Source organism: Pinus tabuliformis, chromosome 7, assembly GCF_031772625.1.
Source record: "Pinus tabuliformis cultivar Carrire ecotype Pingquan chromosome 7, CPIR1, whole genome shotgun sequence".
NCBI classification, from domain to species: Eukaryota; Viridiplantae; Streptophyta; class Pinopsida; order Pinales; family Pinaceae; genus Pinus; species Pinus tabuliformis.
In genome coordinates this window covers 805,580,378-805,597,672 of record NC_142293.1, presented here as the reverse complement: position 1 = coordinate 805,597,672, position 17,295 = coordinate 805,580,378, and the positions used below count along the sequence as shown (strand labels likewise).

Here is a 17,295-nt window from a genome sequence, read left to right as displayed (position 1 = left end):
ATGTGAATATTATTCTTATGACTTAGATTTTTCCAGTGTCAATTTTTTTGCACAAATTTATCAAACTCATTAACCTAACACAAATTCTATTGGCTCTATCTCTACCCATTTTGTTAGGCACATGACTACAAGAATGACGTATTTTGCCCCACTTCTCTTTGCACATTGAGGGAATGAACATATAAATAAGTAATTGACCTTATTTTATTTAGTGCAACTTCCTTTTCCCTTATCCCATTTCCTTGTTTGCTCAACATACTCTAGCCTTCATAGTTCCACTAGCATTGTTTGAAAGTCAATTTGGTTTACTACATTAGGGGTTGTCACATAAGCTCTCTCTCAAGTTAGTGGGTCTTCTAGTTGGAAGATAGTTATCCTACCTCTTTCTGTTAGGTTGTTTGTGTTAGGACACAAAATGTTATACTTGTCTAGAGAAACATAGTTCTTTATCATATCATCCATAACACTGTTTAAATATACGTGGTATTGTTCATGCAAAAATTGATTCAACATACAAGTATCAATCCATCAATCTTATGCCCACCTCATCACAATCTTATAGTTCTAAAGAAGGCCCAAGTCATAAGTGAGCTTATAACCATCCTAGAATACAATGTACCATATAAAACCACCGACCCTAGCTAAATAGTTTCTATTATTAGTTTCTTTTCTCACTTTGATGTTATGAGTGGAAGGATGACTTGCTAGTTGCCATTCTCGTTTCCTAATAATACTTTATGATTTTTTATTTTTTCCAGGGTGGTGGGTGTTTAGATTGCACATGCATCTTTTTAATCTCTTTATTTTGGTTTAGATTGCACATGCATCTTTTATTGTTACTTTGAGCATATCCTTATCTTTATTAGCTTTATAAACCAACTACATACACATTCACAATGTTACCTCAATTGATTTCATAAAAACCTTGTTAACATCATTTAGTGATTATTGAAAAATATATATTAATATTAATTGCATTTGTTGGACTAAGTTGCATAAACACAAAATGTCAAGATAGACAACTCACAATATGAATAATATTAGCTCAAATCAACATCAAAATTTTACTAGGCTCATCTTATACTTTTCGAGCTATAATAGCTATATTTCGAGGTGATATAGAAGGTTCAAACAAGGGAACCAATGATGCCTTTATACCATCATGTTCTTGAAGAAAAAGCAACCTATCAAGTAACAATAATGTCTCCAACAAGGGTCCAAAAACTGCTCGAAGAGACCAATATGGCCCAATAAGTTCCTGCACATGAAAGTAAACAATGTCATAAAAAACTCTTCACAAGATCACAAACATGAGACGATTGCTTAGGATTACAAACCCAATGAACTTTACATTCGTTGACAATCTGACTTTATATATATATATATATATATATATATATATATATATATATATATATATATATATATATTTATATAAAGCATTATGAGATGTGCATGTCAAAAACACAATGATGCTATTGAACCAATGTCTTGATAAAAGTGGATTAAGAAGATATAAATCATAATATTTTGACGAATAAGATTTAAAACACAAACAATGTGAAGGATGAATAACATATTGACATTCTTAACAATTTCAAACAATAAGAAATATCTTCCAATTGCTAATTTCCTAATGTTTTTAGGATTAATAAATGAACAAAGAATAACCCAACTTGAAAAAAATAAGTATTATAAGGTTTTCTTATAAATCACATTGTTTGTTACCATTACATTACACAGGTATGTTGCACCATGTTCCAATTATTGAGGCAAGGGGTCACTATGATAATGATCTAGGCAAACCCCAACGAGCATAGAGCCCTTGGGATGTCTACAAGTAGAACACGATTGATGGACCTCACATTAAAATGGGCGCAAAGTTAGGGTTGACAACTCCTTAAGGGAAAGAAAATGTTTATCCTTAATTTTTTTTAAAAGAATATACAACCAACATGGTTACAATTAATACCAAATAAAATAGCTAATGTGAAGTCATACAAATGTTTAGTCATCATAAATGATATCAAAGTCTAATAGAATAACAAACCTTTACTATATTCTTAAAATGTCATTATTAATATCCTTGACCATACGACATGTTGTCACTCGCTGCAAAATTTGTTTTCAGTTGACCAACGTACAAAAGAACAGAAAAGTTTGCAGCCATCTTTCAAGCCACATAAGCCCTCAAAGCTAAACCAAAACCCCTCAAATGGATAGTGCTCAAAATTAGCTTTCCAACGATATATGAAACTCCTCAAGTGGACTCCAGAATCAAAAGTTACAGTAGATTAAAGTTTCCCTTCTAAAAACTAGAAAACAAGGAGAAATGCCTAAGGGTAAAATCTGGGTCTCGACATATCAGCAATCTCACACATCGGTGATTCTGCATATCGACGATCTCACACATCGACGATTCTGCATATCGGCGATCCCGCACATCGACGATTTCACATATCGGTGATCCTGCATATCGAAGGTCTAAGGCATCAGAGCATCAAGAGATTGGCGCATCGCAATCAACGATCAAACAGGTGACAAACTTTTAAAGTTGTGATATCGCATGAAGTTTCAATTGCATTTAAATTTGCCAAGATTGAGCCTCCAATGTTAAAGCATCGAGAAAGTTCAAAGAAACATTTACAAAGGAATTCAGTTGCAAAATCAAAAGAGGGCGGGCCTTTTCTCTCTCCTCTGGGGGGCCACGAGGCTAAATATGATTGGTTCTGATAAGGGACACATGGTGGCTGACATCACCTTGATGTGGTAATACAATGGAAACATGGCATGTTGATCTGGCATTTTCAAGTCATGTGGGGACATATCCAAGTGACACGTGTCACCACTTAGGAAGTGCCACATGGCATTAATGGCATCATGCATCAAAGATGAGAGATTGATGGTTGCAGTGTGTTGTGCCTCAAAAGGAAACCGTTGATTGAAAACCTCCGATTGGGGGGCTCTGATATGGGGGCTGGCCTACAGTCACAAGGAGCGCCAAAGGACCAAGGACTTCACGCAGAGGGTGATTGGCAATCGGCGACTGACGAAACAACACATCACTCCTAGTGAAACCTCTGATTGTGATCCGCCGATAAAGGGGCTCCGACACAAGGGTTGGCCCGCAATCGCATAAAGAGCCAAAGATCCAAGGGCTTAGCACAGAGGGTGATCAACAATCGACGATCGACGAAACAACACATCACTCCATAGTGAAACCTCTAATTGTGATCTTCTGATAAGGGGGTTTCGATTTCGTGCTAGCGCATGGTCTAGAACAACTTTAAGGAACAGGGGTGCCTAACCATTTATAAAGGAAAATAATCCCTAGGCAGGAATCTAAAGGCCCTAGCACCTTAGGGCTAAGCACTCGGTCATATGACGAAAAACTATTGAAAGGGCTCAAAGCAAAGGGGCCTAAGGGGATCAGAACTCGCAGTTTCGCAATGTTTTGCAGTGTTAAGTGCCCATACTGGAGAATCCCCGATATCACAACATGGTCTTTTTATGAGGCGTGTTGCATTCCGATAACATGGTACAGAGCTTTGAAGGCATATGGGTCGGTAGTCGCAGTATTAAATGAAAGCATGGAGCAGTGGTAAATCAGTATGGGGCTCGGTGAAGACTTAATGCCTCAACATGGAGCTCCACTCAGTCATACAATGCAAGACTGCTAGATCGATCTTCACTTTCACTCTGAGACAAGTCAACACAATTGATTGCTACCAACTCCAGAGAGTGGTGTAGCCAGACAGTTAAGGTGAAAGCAACATGCAAATTGGCCGAATCATTGAGGCAGAGACGTGGCCTGAGCAGATGCCATAACAGGGGCATCTGAGAGATATTTTCCTCCCATCATCATTATGTTTTCCTTTTTCTTATTATTCTGTAATTTCTATATTTTCAAGAAAGGAATCAAATATGAATCAAATCGTTTTGGGCAACAACCTTTGCACGCCAAGGCAACAACCTTTGCACGCCAAGGCAACTAGTCTATCAGACAACTGGAGCTCAGGTTGTAATATTTTGTAATTATTTTCCAAAGCTTCCCCTCTCCTTATAAATAGAGAGAAGAAAGACTTAACAGTGGTTTTTATATTCTGCACCCGCAGTGGTCCAAATTTTGTGATTCCACTTTGGTTCTAATTGCCTGTTCACGAGGGACTCGAGCGATGTATGGCTAAATGTAATGGACTGGTATATTGGACTCATTTTGAGGATTAATGAAACTCTTTGGTGATTCCAATCATGGTTGTAAGCAATATGTTTTCCCCTCTGTAAATCTCATTTCATGTATGTTTCTCTTCTACTGAAATTGTGTAATGAAGCTACCGGTCTCATTCTCTCATGGTTATATGTATGCTGCTAAGTAGTAACAGTACCTGTATCATTTAAAGATTTACTTATGTGCCTTTAAGAGCATAGATTTACATATGTTGAATAGTGATAAGTGTATCCATAAGCTATAGAACATGAAACCTTAATTCACCATCCGCATTTCTTGTCATTCCATCTCTTCTGCTAGAACATCGCTGCTTAGGATTATGTCTTGTTTACAACCCTATGCATCTATTGCTTTCCTTTCTCTCTTCTTTACCTTTACTACAACTTCAATATCAAGCTGCTCATTGTTGTGTGTCGCCATTAGAACAAGACATTCCTCTTTGAGATCAGCCTGATTCACCCCCTGTATTTGGATCCATGTATCTGCTTGAGTACACCTTGATGAAAGACTGTTGAACCAAGCCCCCCTTTATTATCTTTCCAAACTTCGTGACAATTGGAGTGCAATAAAACCCCTCACTGATAATCTTCCATGCACTCTATCTAAGATGTCCTAGGCACTAGTTTACAATCAACCCAGAGGTTGTCTTTAGGAAGCTTTCTATATCTCCTAAAGCACTTGTGCTACATGTGCTAGAAAAAGCGACAACACAACACTTAATGCCCCAATAGGAATCTTTTGAATGTTCTTTCTAGGGATCTCATATTTAAACAATGAGCCCATTAACTATAATTCTACAAGAGGAAGTTGACATTGATCACCATATTCTATAGGTGGCAATGTTGTTTCGGTACTGTCTCTTTAGGAGGTGGAAATCAAGGAGAATTTCATTTTCAATTGTCCTATCTATTATGAGATACAAGGGAGATTTCATTGTCTTTATATAGACCAAAAGAATCCACTGCCACCTTTTTTTCGTTACCTCGACCAAAAAGTGTTTGCCTTTTTACCTTTTATAGGTAGTCACCTTCAACCATAGGCATTGTGTTATTCCTCCATATTAAGATCCATTAGATTGATTACATCTTTATTTCATCCTATTTCAAGAAATAGAAGCATCTGATGACCATCAAGTACTTTGGTCATAGGTTGTCTAGATAAGCCACAAGGTTACTAGGCATGCAAGCTTTGACACTAAATGTAGGTCGACAACCCTCACCATGTTTGTCCTTTTCACAAAGGATGGTCAACTTTGAATGTTAGGAAACCTTCAACAAGGGGCGGACACCTTTCTCTTAAGGTACTATCTACCCCTCTTTACCCACAACATTCTTTGAAAGACATAATGTTCAACATCGATGCTTTCACAATGGTTGAAAAAGCCACGAGCTCCTCTGATTCTAATGTAAATTAGGAATCGTTTCTTTTCTTGGCCTTTGTGCATCAAGCGAGGAACATTCTCTAACATAAGGGTTCATATTCTTCCTCTTCGCTTACATAGAGTTGGTCTCTATTTCATTGTCTAGAGTTTACCTATTTGGGCTCACTTCTTTGTTGTCAGTTTGATATTAATATTTTTGTTAGTTCAAATTACCATTTTTGTCTAAGAGATGTCTTCGTCACTCTCACATTGCCATTTTATGTACATTTGAGTTCAACTTACCTAACTTGGTCATTTATGGCCATTAATATAAGTTCTCTTGCTCTTATGACTACATAATTACTGCATGACAAAAACCATCAAAAATCAAGTAAAGTTCGTCATTTCTTTTATTAAACAAATCAAAGTGAATCATATTCTTTTAAAACCCATACTGATAATATTCCTTTAGAGCTTGTATGTAAGAGTAGGTTTGTATGCAAGTTGACATGACCGTAAAGAGCAGGTTTGTATGCAAGTTGACATGACCGTTATTATTACTATTTCTAAAGGTATTGAAAGATATTGTGGTTTATGGCTAATTACAGATCTTCCAGTTCTAGTTTGCCTTTGACAATTAGACACCATCTTGTTGCAAACTTCAAAAGCTTATGGCAGGCATGGCTGCCCCAGCATCTCCATTAGTGCTGCTTAAATTGTGAAGAACAAACTACATCCAAGTCCAAATACGGAAAAAAATAATCCATATGAGATAAAATAAATATTTATAATAATAAATATGGTGATTTATAAGAGCTCTCTCGACAGTATGAGTACTCATTGACTGGTCAAAAGGTTTTATGGTTTACAACCCTTGGTGATTAATTATAATTAGTGTTATTATGTAATATGGACATGATAAAATCTTCTTTGACAGCATGTGATAATTGAAATTCATTACCTTCCTCCTTTACTACTTTGTCTCTCTCATATGGATCATTGATGTAGAAAGGCCCTAACAGTTTAATTGTATTCATCATGTAAAGAAATGTAAATGCAAGTTTTGTTGTCATCCATCCCATTAGGAAATATAAAATGCAACACTAAAAGAAAAAATATGAAGGGGCAAGAAGTGAAATTACAAGTAAAGATCCAGAAAGTGTGATAAGCAGAGAGAATGGGAAAGAAGAGATACCACATTATGTTCCACTTCCTTCCAGCTTTGAAGGACTGCTTCATTTGGAACAGGTGAAAGGCAAAGCCTTTCAAACGCAGAAATACTGTACTCCTTGAATCTACATGATTTATCTAGTTCATTGGGATCAATTGTCCTTCCACATGAGAAACTGGAATTTCGAAGCATCTTTTCAGCTGGAGAAGTGCTATCTGAAGGCTTGCTGAAATCATTACAAATATTTTGCCTATTCCTTAACTCACCATCCTTTTCCTTTGGACTTAAGTTCTCAGAAGTCTGAAAAGAGAGTCCTTGTTCTATTGATTTTTTAACCATTGAATCGTTACCATTCAGTGAAGAAAAAATCATTTCTGAATTCAATGTGTCAATCTGTCTCATCTTCAAGCATTGTTTTTCGCAATCAATAAGTGAAGATGAACTGAGACTTTTTTCTGCAAATTGTCTCCGCCACAATACACTTTTAGCTTTCTGGCGGCGTTGAGATTTCCCTAATCGACCAACTGATGGACTTGTCTCTACAATGTTGGGATAAAATTTTTGGAGAACCTGTTAGAGTCAACAATCAAATGTCTATGAATCATAAATAAAAATTTAATTAAAAAATTGAATTGCTTATCTATGAAAAATAATCTACTTCTCATATACTTCTAGGGCATGCACATACAGATTAAATAATTATTAAACATTCTTCTAGTTCAAAATTGTATATCACTCTTGTTTTTTCTGTGATATTAAGCATGTTCACTTCATCACGACAAAAAAGGCAAAAGATAATTTTATTCAAGTCAACTTGAAGCTCGATTAATTATTTTACTTCCACATTCTTCCTGTATTAACTATAGTACTAACAAGCTTGATTTTACATTTCTGGCCCCAGTGTTAGCATCAACTAACTTTTCAACCCAATGCAACCGAACTTGGAATTCATTATAAAAAATACTAAAATATTATTGCTGGTTTTTTAGCTAAATTGCAGATTTGTAAGGGATATACTTTATGTCAGCAGTAAAACGTTGATTTAGGGTGTTTTCCTTGGGGTTTTGTCAATTTAATTCATTGTTTTGCAATTTTACTGCAGAAACAAAGGGGAAGATTATTGCAAATTTATGGAAATTCAGACTTGTTTTGACATATATAATCAGAAATTTGAATTAAACTTGCTGATTTGAAAAAATTTCATATTTTTGGGTGTTTTATTGCAGATCAGCAAGCTTAATTACAGATTTGAGGTATTACATCCCAGCAGGAGCTCGTAGTTGAAACTTCAAGTCATCAGGGACACCACCCACGAGTTGGCATGTACCCAGTCAGAAGGGAGAGGAAGTTTAATTAGTGACACAAAGCAATTTCTTGAAGTTATATGCAGCAAGGTTATTTCTTGGTGATAAAAATCCATACAGATTGATCCTTCAGGAAGGTTGAATATTGCAAGTAAAAATGGCATAAAATGAATGTTTGTGTGGTGAAGCATTTGTTGGTGGTAGTGTCTGTGAAGACAGATATGTAGGAAGAAATTGAAAAAGTCTACCAAGAAAATTGATAACAGAAACAAAATAAGAGGAAATGGACACATTTTGTGTTGAACATGAGGGAATTATGCAGAAAAAAAAGGATGAATTGAAATAAGCAAAAGAAGAACCTTATAACAAAGATGCTGAAATATCCAAATTACAAAAGACAAATAAGAGGATGCCCAATTTGTTGAAGAATGTAACTAGTGTCAGTCTTCATAATTGTATTTGAGTCATGATGTAATGTATTTGTCAAAAGAAAGAAAAAGAAATTTTATTATTAAGGAAATTGACTTATTAAAGGATTGGTTTCATGCTTGGGTCAATGGTTTATAGGTCAAAGCCTCCAGTGTAGGCTTCTAGGGTTTATGTCAAGTATCCTTGTCCATGTCATAATGTAATTTACCCTTCTTGGGCATTGTCAATCAAGAAACAAATTTTTTTGATGTAAATTAGGTCTCCTAGGCATCCTCCACCAAGTTGGCCTCAAACTGGACAAGTCGGCCTAATTGAGCGGCAAAATATCCTATATAAAGGCAGCAACTTGACCTCATTTGGAGCACTCACTCAACAAGTTCAATTTGCAATTTCTGGGACAAGAAAAAGTGTGAAATTCAAGGAACAAGGAGGAAAGGGCTAGTGAAAAAGGAAGACTTTTCCAAGCACAAGAAGTCAAAATTTCCTCGCTTTCTCTCACACGAGTGAAGCTGCTGAGTTATTGGAAGGGCTGAAACTGTAGTCCTGAAGCTGGGCCAAAATTCTGAAGTTGAGGGTCGAAGTTTTGAAGCTGGGGGTCGAAATTATGGGTTGAAGCTGCATTTGAGAAGCTGACACTTGATGACTTTGAGAGAGATCATCTATTGGAAGGAAGGGTTGACTTGGTGGAGGAAGGTCTTTTGATCTAGGGTCTTAGTCTATCTCAACTTGATTTTCCTAGTGGAAGAGTTTGACTGGGTTTTCCCTTATAGAGGGGTTTTAGCCCTGGCTGAGTGCCTACATCTGGTGTCATTGATCTTCGTGTTTTGTTTTGATGATTGCTTAATGAAACAAAGATAAAAGAAGAACATAAGAAAGTTAATAAGAACACAAAGATATCACAAGTAATTATCAACATAAGAAAATCTTTCTGCCTTTCCAATTTTCTAACATGGTATCAGAGCTAAGGTGAAGAAGGAAGAAAAAGGCAGCTTGAAGATTTATTGAAAAAAAGGGATCAAAAGAAGGTCACTAAGAAAAAGACTATACAAGAACTATGTCATCTAAAATTAAGGGAGAAAACAAGCTAGAAGGAGGCTCCAACTATAGGGCATGGAAAAAGAGAATAAATCTTATCCTTGCTAAGCACAAAGTTTGGACCTTATTCAAGGAAAAGTCAAGAAGCCTACAAATGATGCAGAAAAGGAGAAGTTCAGAGAAACTGAAATCTTGGCCATGAATCTAATAGTAGATGGAATAAAGGACAACCTAATTCCATACATATCCAACATAGACTTTGCTCAAGAAATGTATGAAGCTTTTTCCAAGTTATTCACCATCAAGAACATTGGTCAGATAGCTAGCCTCAAGAATGAACTAAGGAAAATAAGGATGACAAGAGATGATACCATGTCATAATATTTTGTAAGGATATCTGGAATAAGAGATGAACTCCAAGCAATAGATGAGGTTGTACTAGAAAAATAACTCGTAATTGCCACTCTTCTAGGTCTACCAAAATCTTGGAGTGCTTTTACATCAGGAATAAGCAGCAAGAAGGATACTCCAACCTTCGAACAAAAGTGCAATGCATGCAATCAAGAAGAAGCTCAAATATCATTAGTAAACAACAAGGAGAATGAAGAAGACAACACATCTAATGCCTGTTATGTTCATCACAAGAAGAAGGGAACCTTCAAGAAGTTTAAAGGACCAAAGAAGAAAGATGACTTATCCAAAATTGAATGTTACAATTGTCATAAGATGGACCATTACAAAATCAATGTCCTGAGAATCCAAGGAATAAGAAGAGAGATAAGGAACAAGCAAATATTACCGATGAAGCTCCACCTAAGAAAAACAAGACTGAAGAATCAGAAGCCAAAGACTTATACTATTAAGTCCTCTCTTACATATGCCTCTTAGTCTTGTATTGTTTTTCTTTATGTTTTAATTTCTAGAGTTTGTAGGTTTAATATGTCTTGTTAGAACATTTTTGAATTATTTTGATAAGTTGTAGGTATCCCTCAGAAAGATTGGATTAAGAGGGAGCCTTCACCATTTTACCAAAAGATAAGTATCTTGTTCCTTGTCTCCTCTTTTATGTTTGGTTTCCCTCTCATATCAAGATTTGTTTGTATTATATGCTAATAACCTTTTATATTTTCCTTGGCTAGGAAAAGTTGCAAAATACACAAAGGTTATGGAGGAGACTTCAAAGGAAGACTTGAATCAAGAAGGAAATTCTGTTGCAAAGGAAGTCCTTCAAGAACTGAAGTCCTACAAGGTTTGGTAAAGAACAACTCAAGGTATGTCTTAGACTATAAGTTGTGTCACAAGGTTCTCTTCATACAAAAGGTATGATCATTCTTCTTTTGAAATTTGTTTTTACTAACATCTTTATGTCTAGGGTTATGAATCATAAAGATTCTTGTTAGGGTGATTAATCATTACATTGAATCTACCCTTATCATACTATCTCTTGTTTAATCATTTTTGTGAAACTCTAACCCTTAGGGTTCACTATAAAACCCTAGCCTCTTGTTACTAAGGGTATGTCATTGTTAAATAATGAAATCCTAATCTACTTGGGGGTTGTTGATAAAGTTTGGAACATATGATGAAATCCTATTCATTTGAAGTTTAGGGTTTTGGGTAATGTCATGGTAAAAACCCTAGTCCTTTAGGGTTTGCTATTAATCTCTAGGTTATATAATGAAACCCTAGATTTTAGGGTTTGGTGAATTAGGGTTTATGATCAAATCCCTTGTAATAACTAAAGTAAGATCCTAAGAATGAAGCCCTAGGTGTATATTCTTCTACATGATTGAAACCCTAGTCTAAATTGTTGTATATCTAACTTTGATATATTGATGTTGTGTCTTGGGTTTACCTAGTAGATATTGATGTGAAATGCTAATGCATCCTATATATGTATATGCAATTGATACTCATGTTTCAGTTTGTGAAATCTAGGGTTTGTAACAAAACCCTAGTTGAGATTGATCATCTAGGGCATGATGATATTGTTTTCGATTATTGATATGATTTAGTTTTGTGTTTGCAATAAACCCTAATAGAGTGTGACCATATTGTTGGAGATATTAGATGTATAATACTATGATTGAATTGTTATTACTGACAACTAACGCTTTTTGTCTCGAAGATGGAGTCTAGGGTTTATGACAAAACCCTAGCAAGAAATTGAAGTCTAGCATGTAAAAGGATATGTCTCCTGCTGATTATGAATTTGATATTTTGATGCTTCCATTATAATGACCTGATATGATTAACTCCATGCTTCTATATATTTGTATTTGGTTGTACTTGCTATTAAAGTTTTGTAGGGATGCAATTTTCAAGATGTTGAAGACATTCAAAATTAAAGATGATGAAGGAAGCTGATCAAGATGACCTTGATACCATAAGAAAGAGTGAAGCCTTGAAAGAATAAAGATACTCCAATATTAAAGAAGGAAGTTGTTGATCTCCTTAAGTTGAGAGGGATCTTGGATAGAAGAGAGGGTATATCTCCCCAGTTGAGAGGGAGGGCATATTATGATAGTCATAATGAATACTTTAAAGAAAAAATGAAACCGAAGTACTACAAATAAATGATTCATGATTTGGTGCTGCTAAAGAAGAAAGCTTTCGACAAAGTTGTATTTGGATAACTTGATGATGATATGAGTAGCATCAGAATGATTGAGGACCCTGAAGGTTTGTGTTTACTTGAATATGTCTTTAAAGGTTTATTACTGATATGGGTTGTGATTGTGCATGATCTCTACGTAAAAAGAATGAATGTTTGAAGCATGTTTGGAGTGGTGGATATATATCTGATTTAGTTGATAGGGAGAGATGAAGCATCTTATGGCAAGATACTTGGGAGGACATATGGCCGACCTATATGCTGATTTCTAGATCCTGAAGTAGGGAGGGTGGCGTTGGTCATGGAGATCTAACCTTGGATACACACCTAGATCCCTAGGTTGGTGATAGAGCTTAAAAGCCTGATGGTACCTAGAGTGGCTAAAGCTTGAGTTCACCTTAGTCCCACCCAATTAGAGTACCCTGGTCAAGTATCTAATCTGTAGCACTGCGTGTGTTGTGAATCTTCATAAAGTATATGAGTTTGAAATCTTCCATGTACCTCTGTATATATGTAATCATGAATACCTCCCTAGATAAGAGGGAGTGCTGAAGAATGTAACTAGTGTCGGTCTTCATAATTTTAATTAAGTCATGATATAATGTTTTGTCAAAAGAAAGAAAAGGAAAATTGACTTATTAAAGAAATTGACTTATTAAAGCATGGGTTTCATGCTTGGGTCAATGGTTTATAGGTCAAAGCCTCCATTGTAGGCTTCTAGGTTTATGTCAAGTATCCTTGTCCATGTCATAATGTAAATTGTAATAGACCCTTTTTGGGCGTTGTCAATTAAGGAACAAATTTATTTTGATGTAAATTAGGTCTCCTAGGTCTCCTTTACCCAGTCGGCCTAATTGAGGGGCAAAATATCCTATATAAAGGCAACAACTCAACCTCATTTGGAGCACTCACTCAACAAGTTTGATCTACAATTTCTGGGACAAGAAAAAGTGCGAAACTCAAGGAACAAGGAGGAAAGGGCTAGCAAAAAAGGACTTTGTCAAGCACAAGAAGTTGAATTTTCTCTCTTTCTCTCACACGTGCGAAGCTGCTAAGATGTCGAAAGAAATTGCAGTCTTGAAGCTGGGCCAAAATTTTGATGTTGGGGGTCGAAGTTCTAAAGCTGGGGGTTGAAATTCTGGGTTGAAGTTGCATTTGAGAAGCTGACACTTGGTGACTTTGGGAGAGATCATCTATTGGAAGGAAGGGCTGACTTGGTGGAGGAGGAAGGTCTTTTGGTCTAGGGTTTCGGTCTATCTCAACTTGATTTTGCTAGTGGAAGAGTTTGACTGGGTTTTCCCTTATAGAGAGGTTTTAGCCCTAGCTGAGTGCCTACATATGGTGTCATTGATCTTTGTGTTTTGTTTTGATGATTGCTTAATGAAACAAAGATAAAAGAAGAACATAAAAAAGTTAATAAGAACACAAAGATATCACAAGTAATTATTAACATCAGAAAATCTTTCTTCCTTTCTAATTTTCTAACATAATTTACCAAGTTGCAAAACCTTAATCAATTACTTATTAAGGACCTTAAAAACTTAAAGTTCGGAAATATAAGCAAGTTCATTACCACTTGAAAATGCATGAGTCATTTTTACATTTTCTAGGAATTCTTCTTAGCTATACTAGGATGAGGATGTGAGGTTTGGTAGATTAATGTGAAACATGAATAGCTAACATAATCTTGTTCATCAAGCTTGGGAGAGATGGAGATCTAGATGTTTGCCTTTTTCTTTCACTTATTATGGTGCTCATGTCTTTTTGAGATGTCCTCGGGTAATTTTTTTCCCTTAGGGTTTCTAAAGTTGGCTAGGGTTACTTCCCTTTCAATGCAATAGAAGTAAACACATTCAAACAACATATATTAATTCCATAACAAATATTCTCTATGCATGCCTTAAACAAGATTTTCACAGTAATCTAATACTTAAATCAGATCACATTACTCTAGGTTTGTCTACGTAATAATCAATGAGTATATCCAATCTTCAATCAAGTGTCAATTTATAAGGTCAACAAATCCATAACTAGTACAATTTAAAGTCTGCAACAACTATCTACTATTATTATGTTATTGCAAACTTACTACTCAGGTTTCTAGTGATCTTGATGTTATTTGTAGATCTCGTACTAAGGTGGTTGATCCTTGTAATTCTTGCGTGCTGGTCACTGAGCCGAGTAGGGTTCAACCCCTTTTATTTTCAGGGCTAGTTGCAATAGTGGATGGACCGAGCATTGTGTTGAGAAATGTGGGGAAACTTAATTAGGGCTTGCTTAAATTGATTTCTCTTTTCTTTGACACTTTCTTGTGATGTATCTTATCAATTCTTATTCGTAGTTATTACATTCTTATCGTTAAGAAAAATGCCAAACAACGAAGATCATGAAACAAGGAACACAAGATGTAGGCACTCAGCCAAAAAAAAACTCCTATGAAGGGGAAAACCCAGTCAAACTCTTCCACTAGTAAATCAAATTGAGACAGGCAAGACCTTTAGACCAACAGAGAGACTTCCTTTACTCCAACAAGTCAACCTTTAATAGTGAGACTATCTCCAAGTCAAATGTCAACCCAAGTCAATTCTTCAAAAGGGAAATCAACCAATGTTTCGATCTTCACTACACCTTTGTCCTGCAACACTTCGAACATGTAATACCTTAGACTTCTTTGCATATGAGATAGGATGACAGGAACATTACGACTTCTTTTAATAGATTGATACTTCTTTCTTTGTTATAGTTTTCCCTTCACTCTTTCAACTTCCTCGCATTCCTTATTTTCACTTGGATAATTGTAGATCGAAACTTCCAAGTTGCAAATCGAAATGACACATGGATGGTCGAGTTACACTTCTTTATATAGTTGATGCAGCTTCCTTGGAGGGTAGGCTGACTTGATGGAGTAGGGACAAGACACTATTTTTGACATAATAATATTTTTCTTTCTTGACATGAAAGGACCAAGAAAGGTCTATTCCATAATGATTTTGACTTTGACACAATACAAAAATCCTAGAGAACTCAATGGGTGCTTTGACCTATTGACCATTGACACAAGCATGAAACCCATGCTTTAATAAGTCAATTTCTTTTATAATAAAATTTCCTTTTTCATTCTTTTGACAAATACAATACATCATGACTCAAATACAATTATGAAGACAGACACTAGTTACATTCTTCAAAACTTCCTCTTAACTAGGGAGGTATTCATAATTACATATATACAGAAGTACATGGAAGATCTCAAAATGATATGTTCTACAATGAGTCACAACACACAATACTACAGATTAGATACTTGACCAAGGTATCTAATCGAGTGGGTCTAAGTTGTGTTCCAAGCTTTAGTCACTATAGGTACCATCAAGCTTTTGCTCTAACACCAACCCAGGGATATAGTTCCGTATCCAAGGTCGGAGCTCCAAGATCAATGCCACCCTCCCTACTTTGGATCAGGACATGAACACATATGCTGGCCATATGTCCTCCCAAGCATCTTGTCGCCCCAAGATGCTTCATATCTCCTTATCAACTAAATCAGATATACCCACTAGTCCAAACATGCTTCCAAAATGTTCAACCTACTTATGGAGATATCTGCACAAACATAACCCCAATTAGTAATAAAGTTTCACTATATATACATGTTTAGCACCAACCTTTGGGGTCCTCAATCATTTTGATGCTACTTTATCATCAAATTATCTAAACATATCTCGTCGAAAGCTTTCTACTTTAACTTCTATAACACCGCCAAACTCAGCCTTAGCACATCTTCTAGAACACCCAAGTCTTGTTTACAACTTTGCCACTCACGAATATTTATCTATAATGCTACAACCATGATCATTATTCTTTCTTCAAGGTCTTTATTATAGTTGTCACATTATGCCCTCCCTCTCAACTGGGAAGACATACACTTTTGTTCATCCAAGTTCCCTCTCTACTTAGAGACATCAACAACTTCATAACATTGGAGAAACTTCAACCTTTCAAAGCTTCATTTATTCAAGAACACCATTCTTTCTCATGGCAACAAGGTTATCTATTCATCTTTTATGTCATCATCATTCTTACAACTCCCTTTTTCCATCACATTCCTTATTATTAAGTCATCTTTAATTATGAACATTTCCAACATCTTGAAGATTATGTACTTGCAAATCTCCAACAACAAGTACAAACATACAGAAACATGAAGTCAACTAGATCGAAATCATGTCATTACAATGGAAGCATCAAAACAATTAACCTTTAGACATCAAATACTTAAACCTAGTTAGGTTCATAGTCAACAAAGGTTACATCTTTTATATTTTGGACTTTAACCACTTGCTACAGTTTTTGTCACAAACCCTAGATTCCATCATCGAGACTTAAAGTCTTAGATATCAACAACTAAATCAATCATAGCATTTTCCGTTTAACATTATGCTCTAGAATTTCATGTCAAACACTACTAGGGTTTTGTTATAAACCATAGATTTTGACAAACTAAAACATGAATAATAATCAAGTTATCATTCTATCATTTAATATCTAGGGTTTCATTATTATTTCCTTATATCAATATTTTACTAAGATTTTATCATAAACCCTAGATCAAACATCAAACTTAACAATTTTGACCATACTATGGTTTCTATTATGTGGAAGCTCATACACCTAGGATTTCATTCCTAGGACCTTACTTTAACTATTATAAAGGTTTTGTTTATAAATCCTGATCATACCTTAGAAACCTAGGGTGTCATCATATAAACTAGATATCAACGACAAACCATAAAAAGGCTAGGGTTTCTTCATAACAAAAACTAAACTTCAAGGGAGTAGGATATCATTATATGTTCTAGACTTTATCAACAAACCCTAAGTAGACCTAGGGATTCATTATTAACATATATACCCTAAGCATCAAAGACTAGGGTTTTTACATTGAACCCTAAAAGTTGGGGTTTTATCAAGATGAGCAAATAGTAAGAGATAGTATGAGAAGAATAGATTCAATCTAGAGATTAATCACCCTAACAAGAATCTTTTACGATTCAGAACCCTAGACATAAGAGAGTTAGTGAAGCAACTTTCAATATGAATGTACCTTGTAATGTTAAGATTAGTCATAAATCTGATGGACTAAAACATACCTGG

At 35.5% G+C, this 17,295-nt stretch overlaps 1 protein-coding gene across 3 annotated transcripts in view; it reads right to left on the bottom strand.

Moving 5' to 3' along the window:
* Window positions 1-963: 963 nt before the first annotated feature.
* LOC149250011 (S-adenosyl-L-methionine-dependent methyltransferases superfamily protein) overlaps window positions 964-17,295 on the bottom strand; it is a 325,303-nt gene continuing 308,971 nt past the window's right edge. For all 3 annotated transcript variants that reach the window (XM_089458885.1, XM_089458884.1, XM_089458883.1), the window contains exons 11-12: window positions 6,784-7,329; window positions 964-1,258 (exon numbers count right to left, since the gene is read on the bottom strand). In XM_089458885.1, coding sequence (XP_089315011.1) covers window positions 1,079-1,258; window positions 6,784-7,329 — 726 coding nt within the window. In that variant the 3' untranslated portion in view covers window positions 964-1,078. The remainder of the gene's footprint in view (window positions 1,259-6,783; window positions 7,330-17,295) is intronic.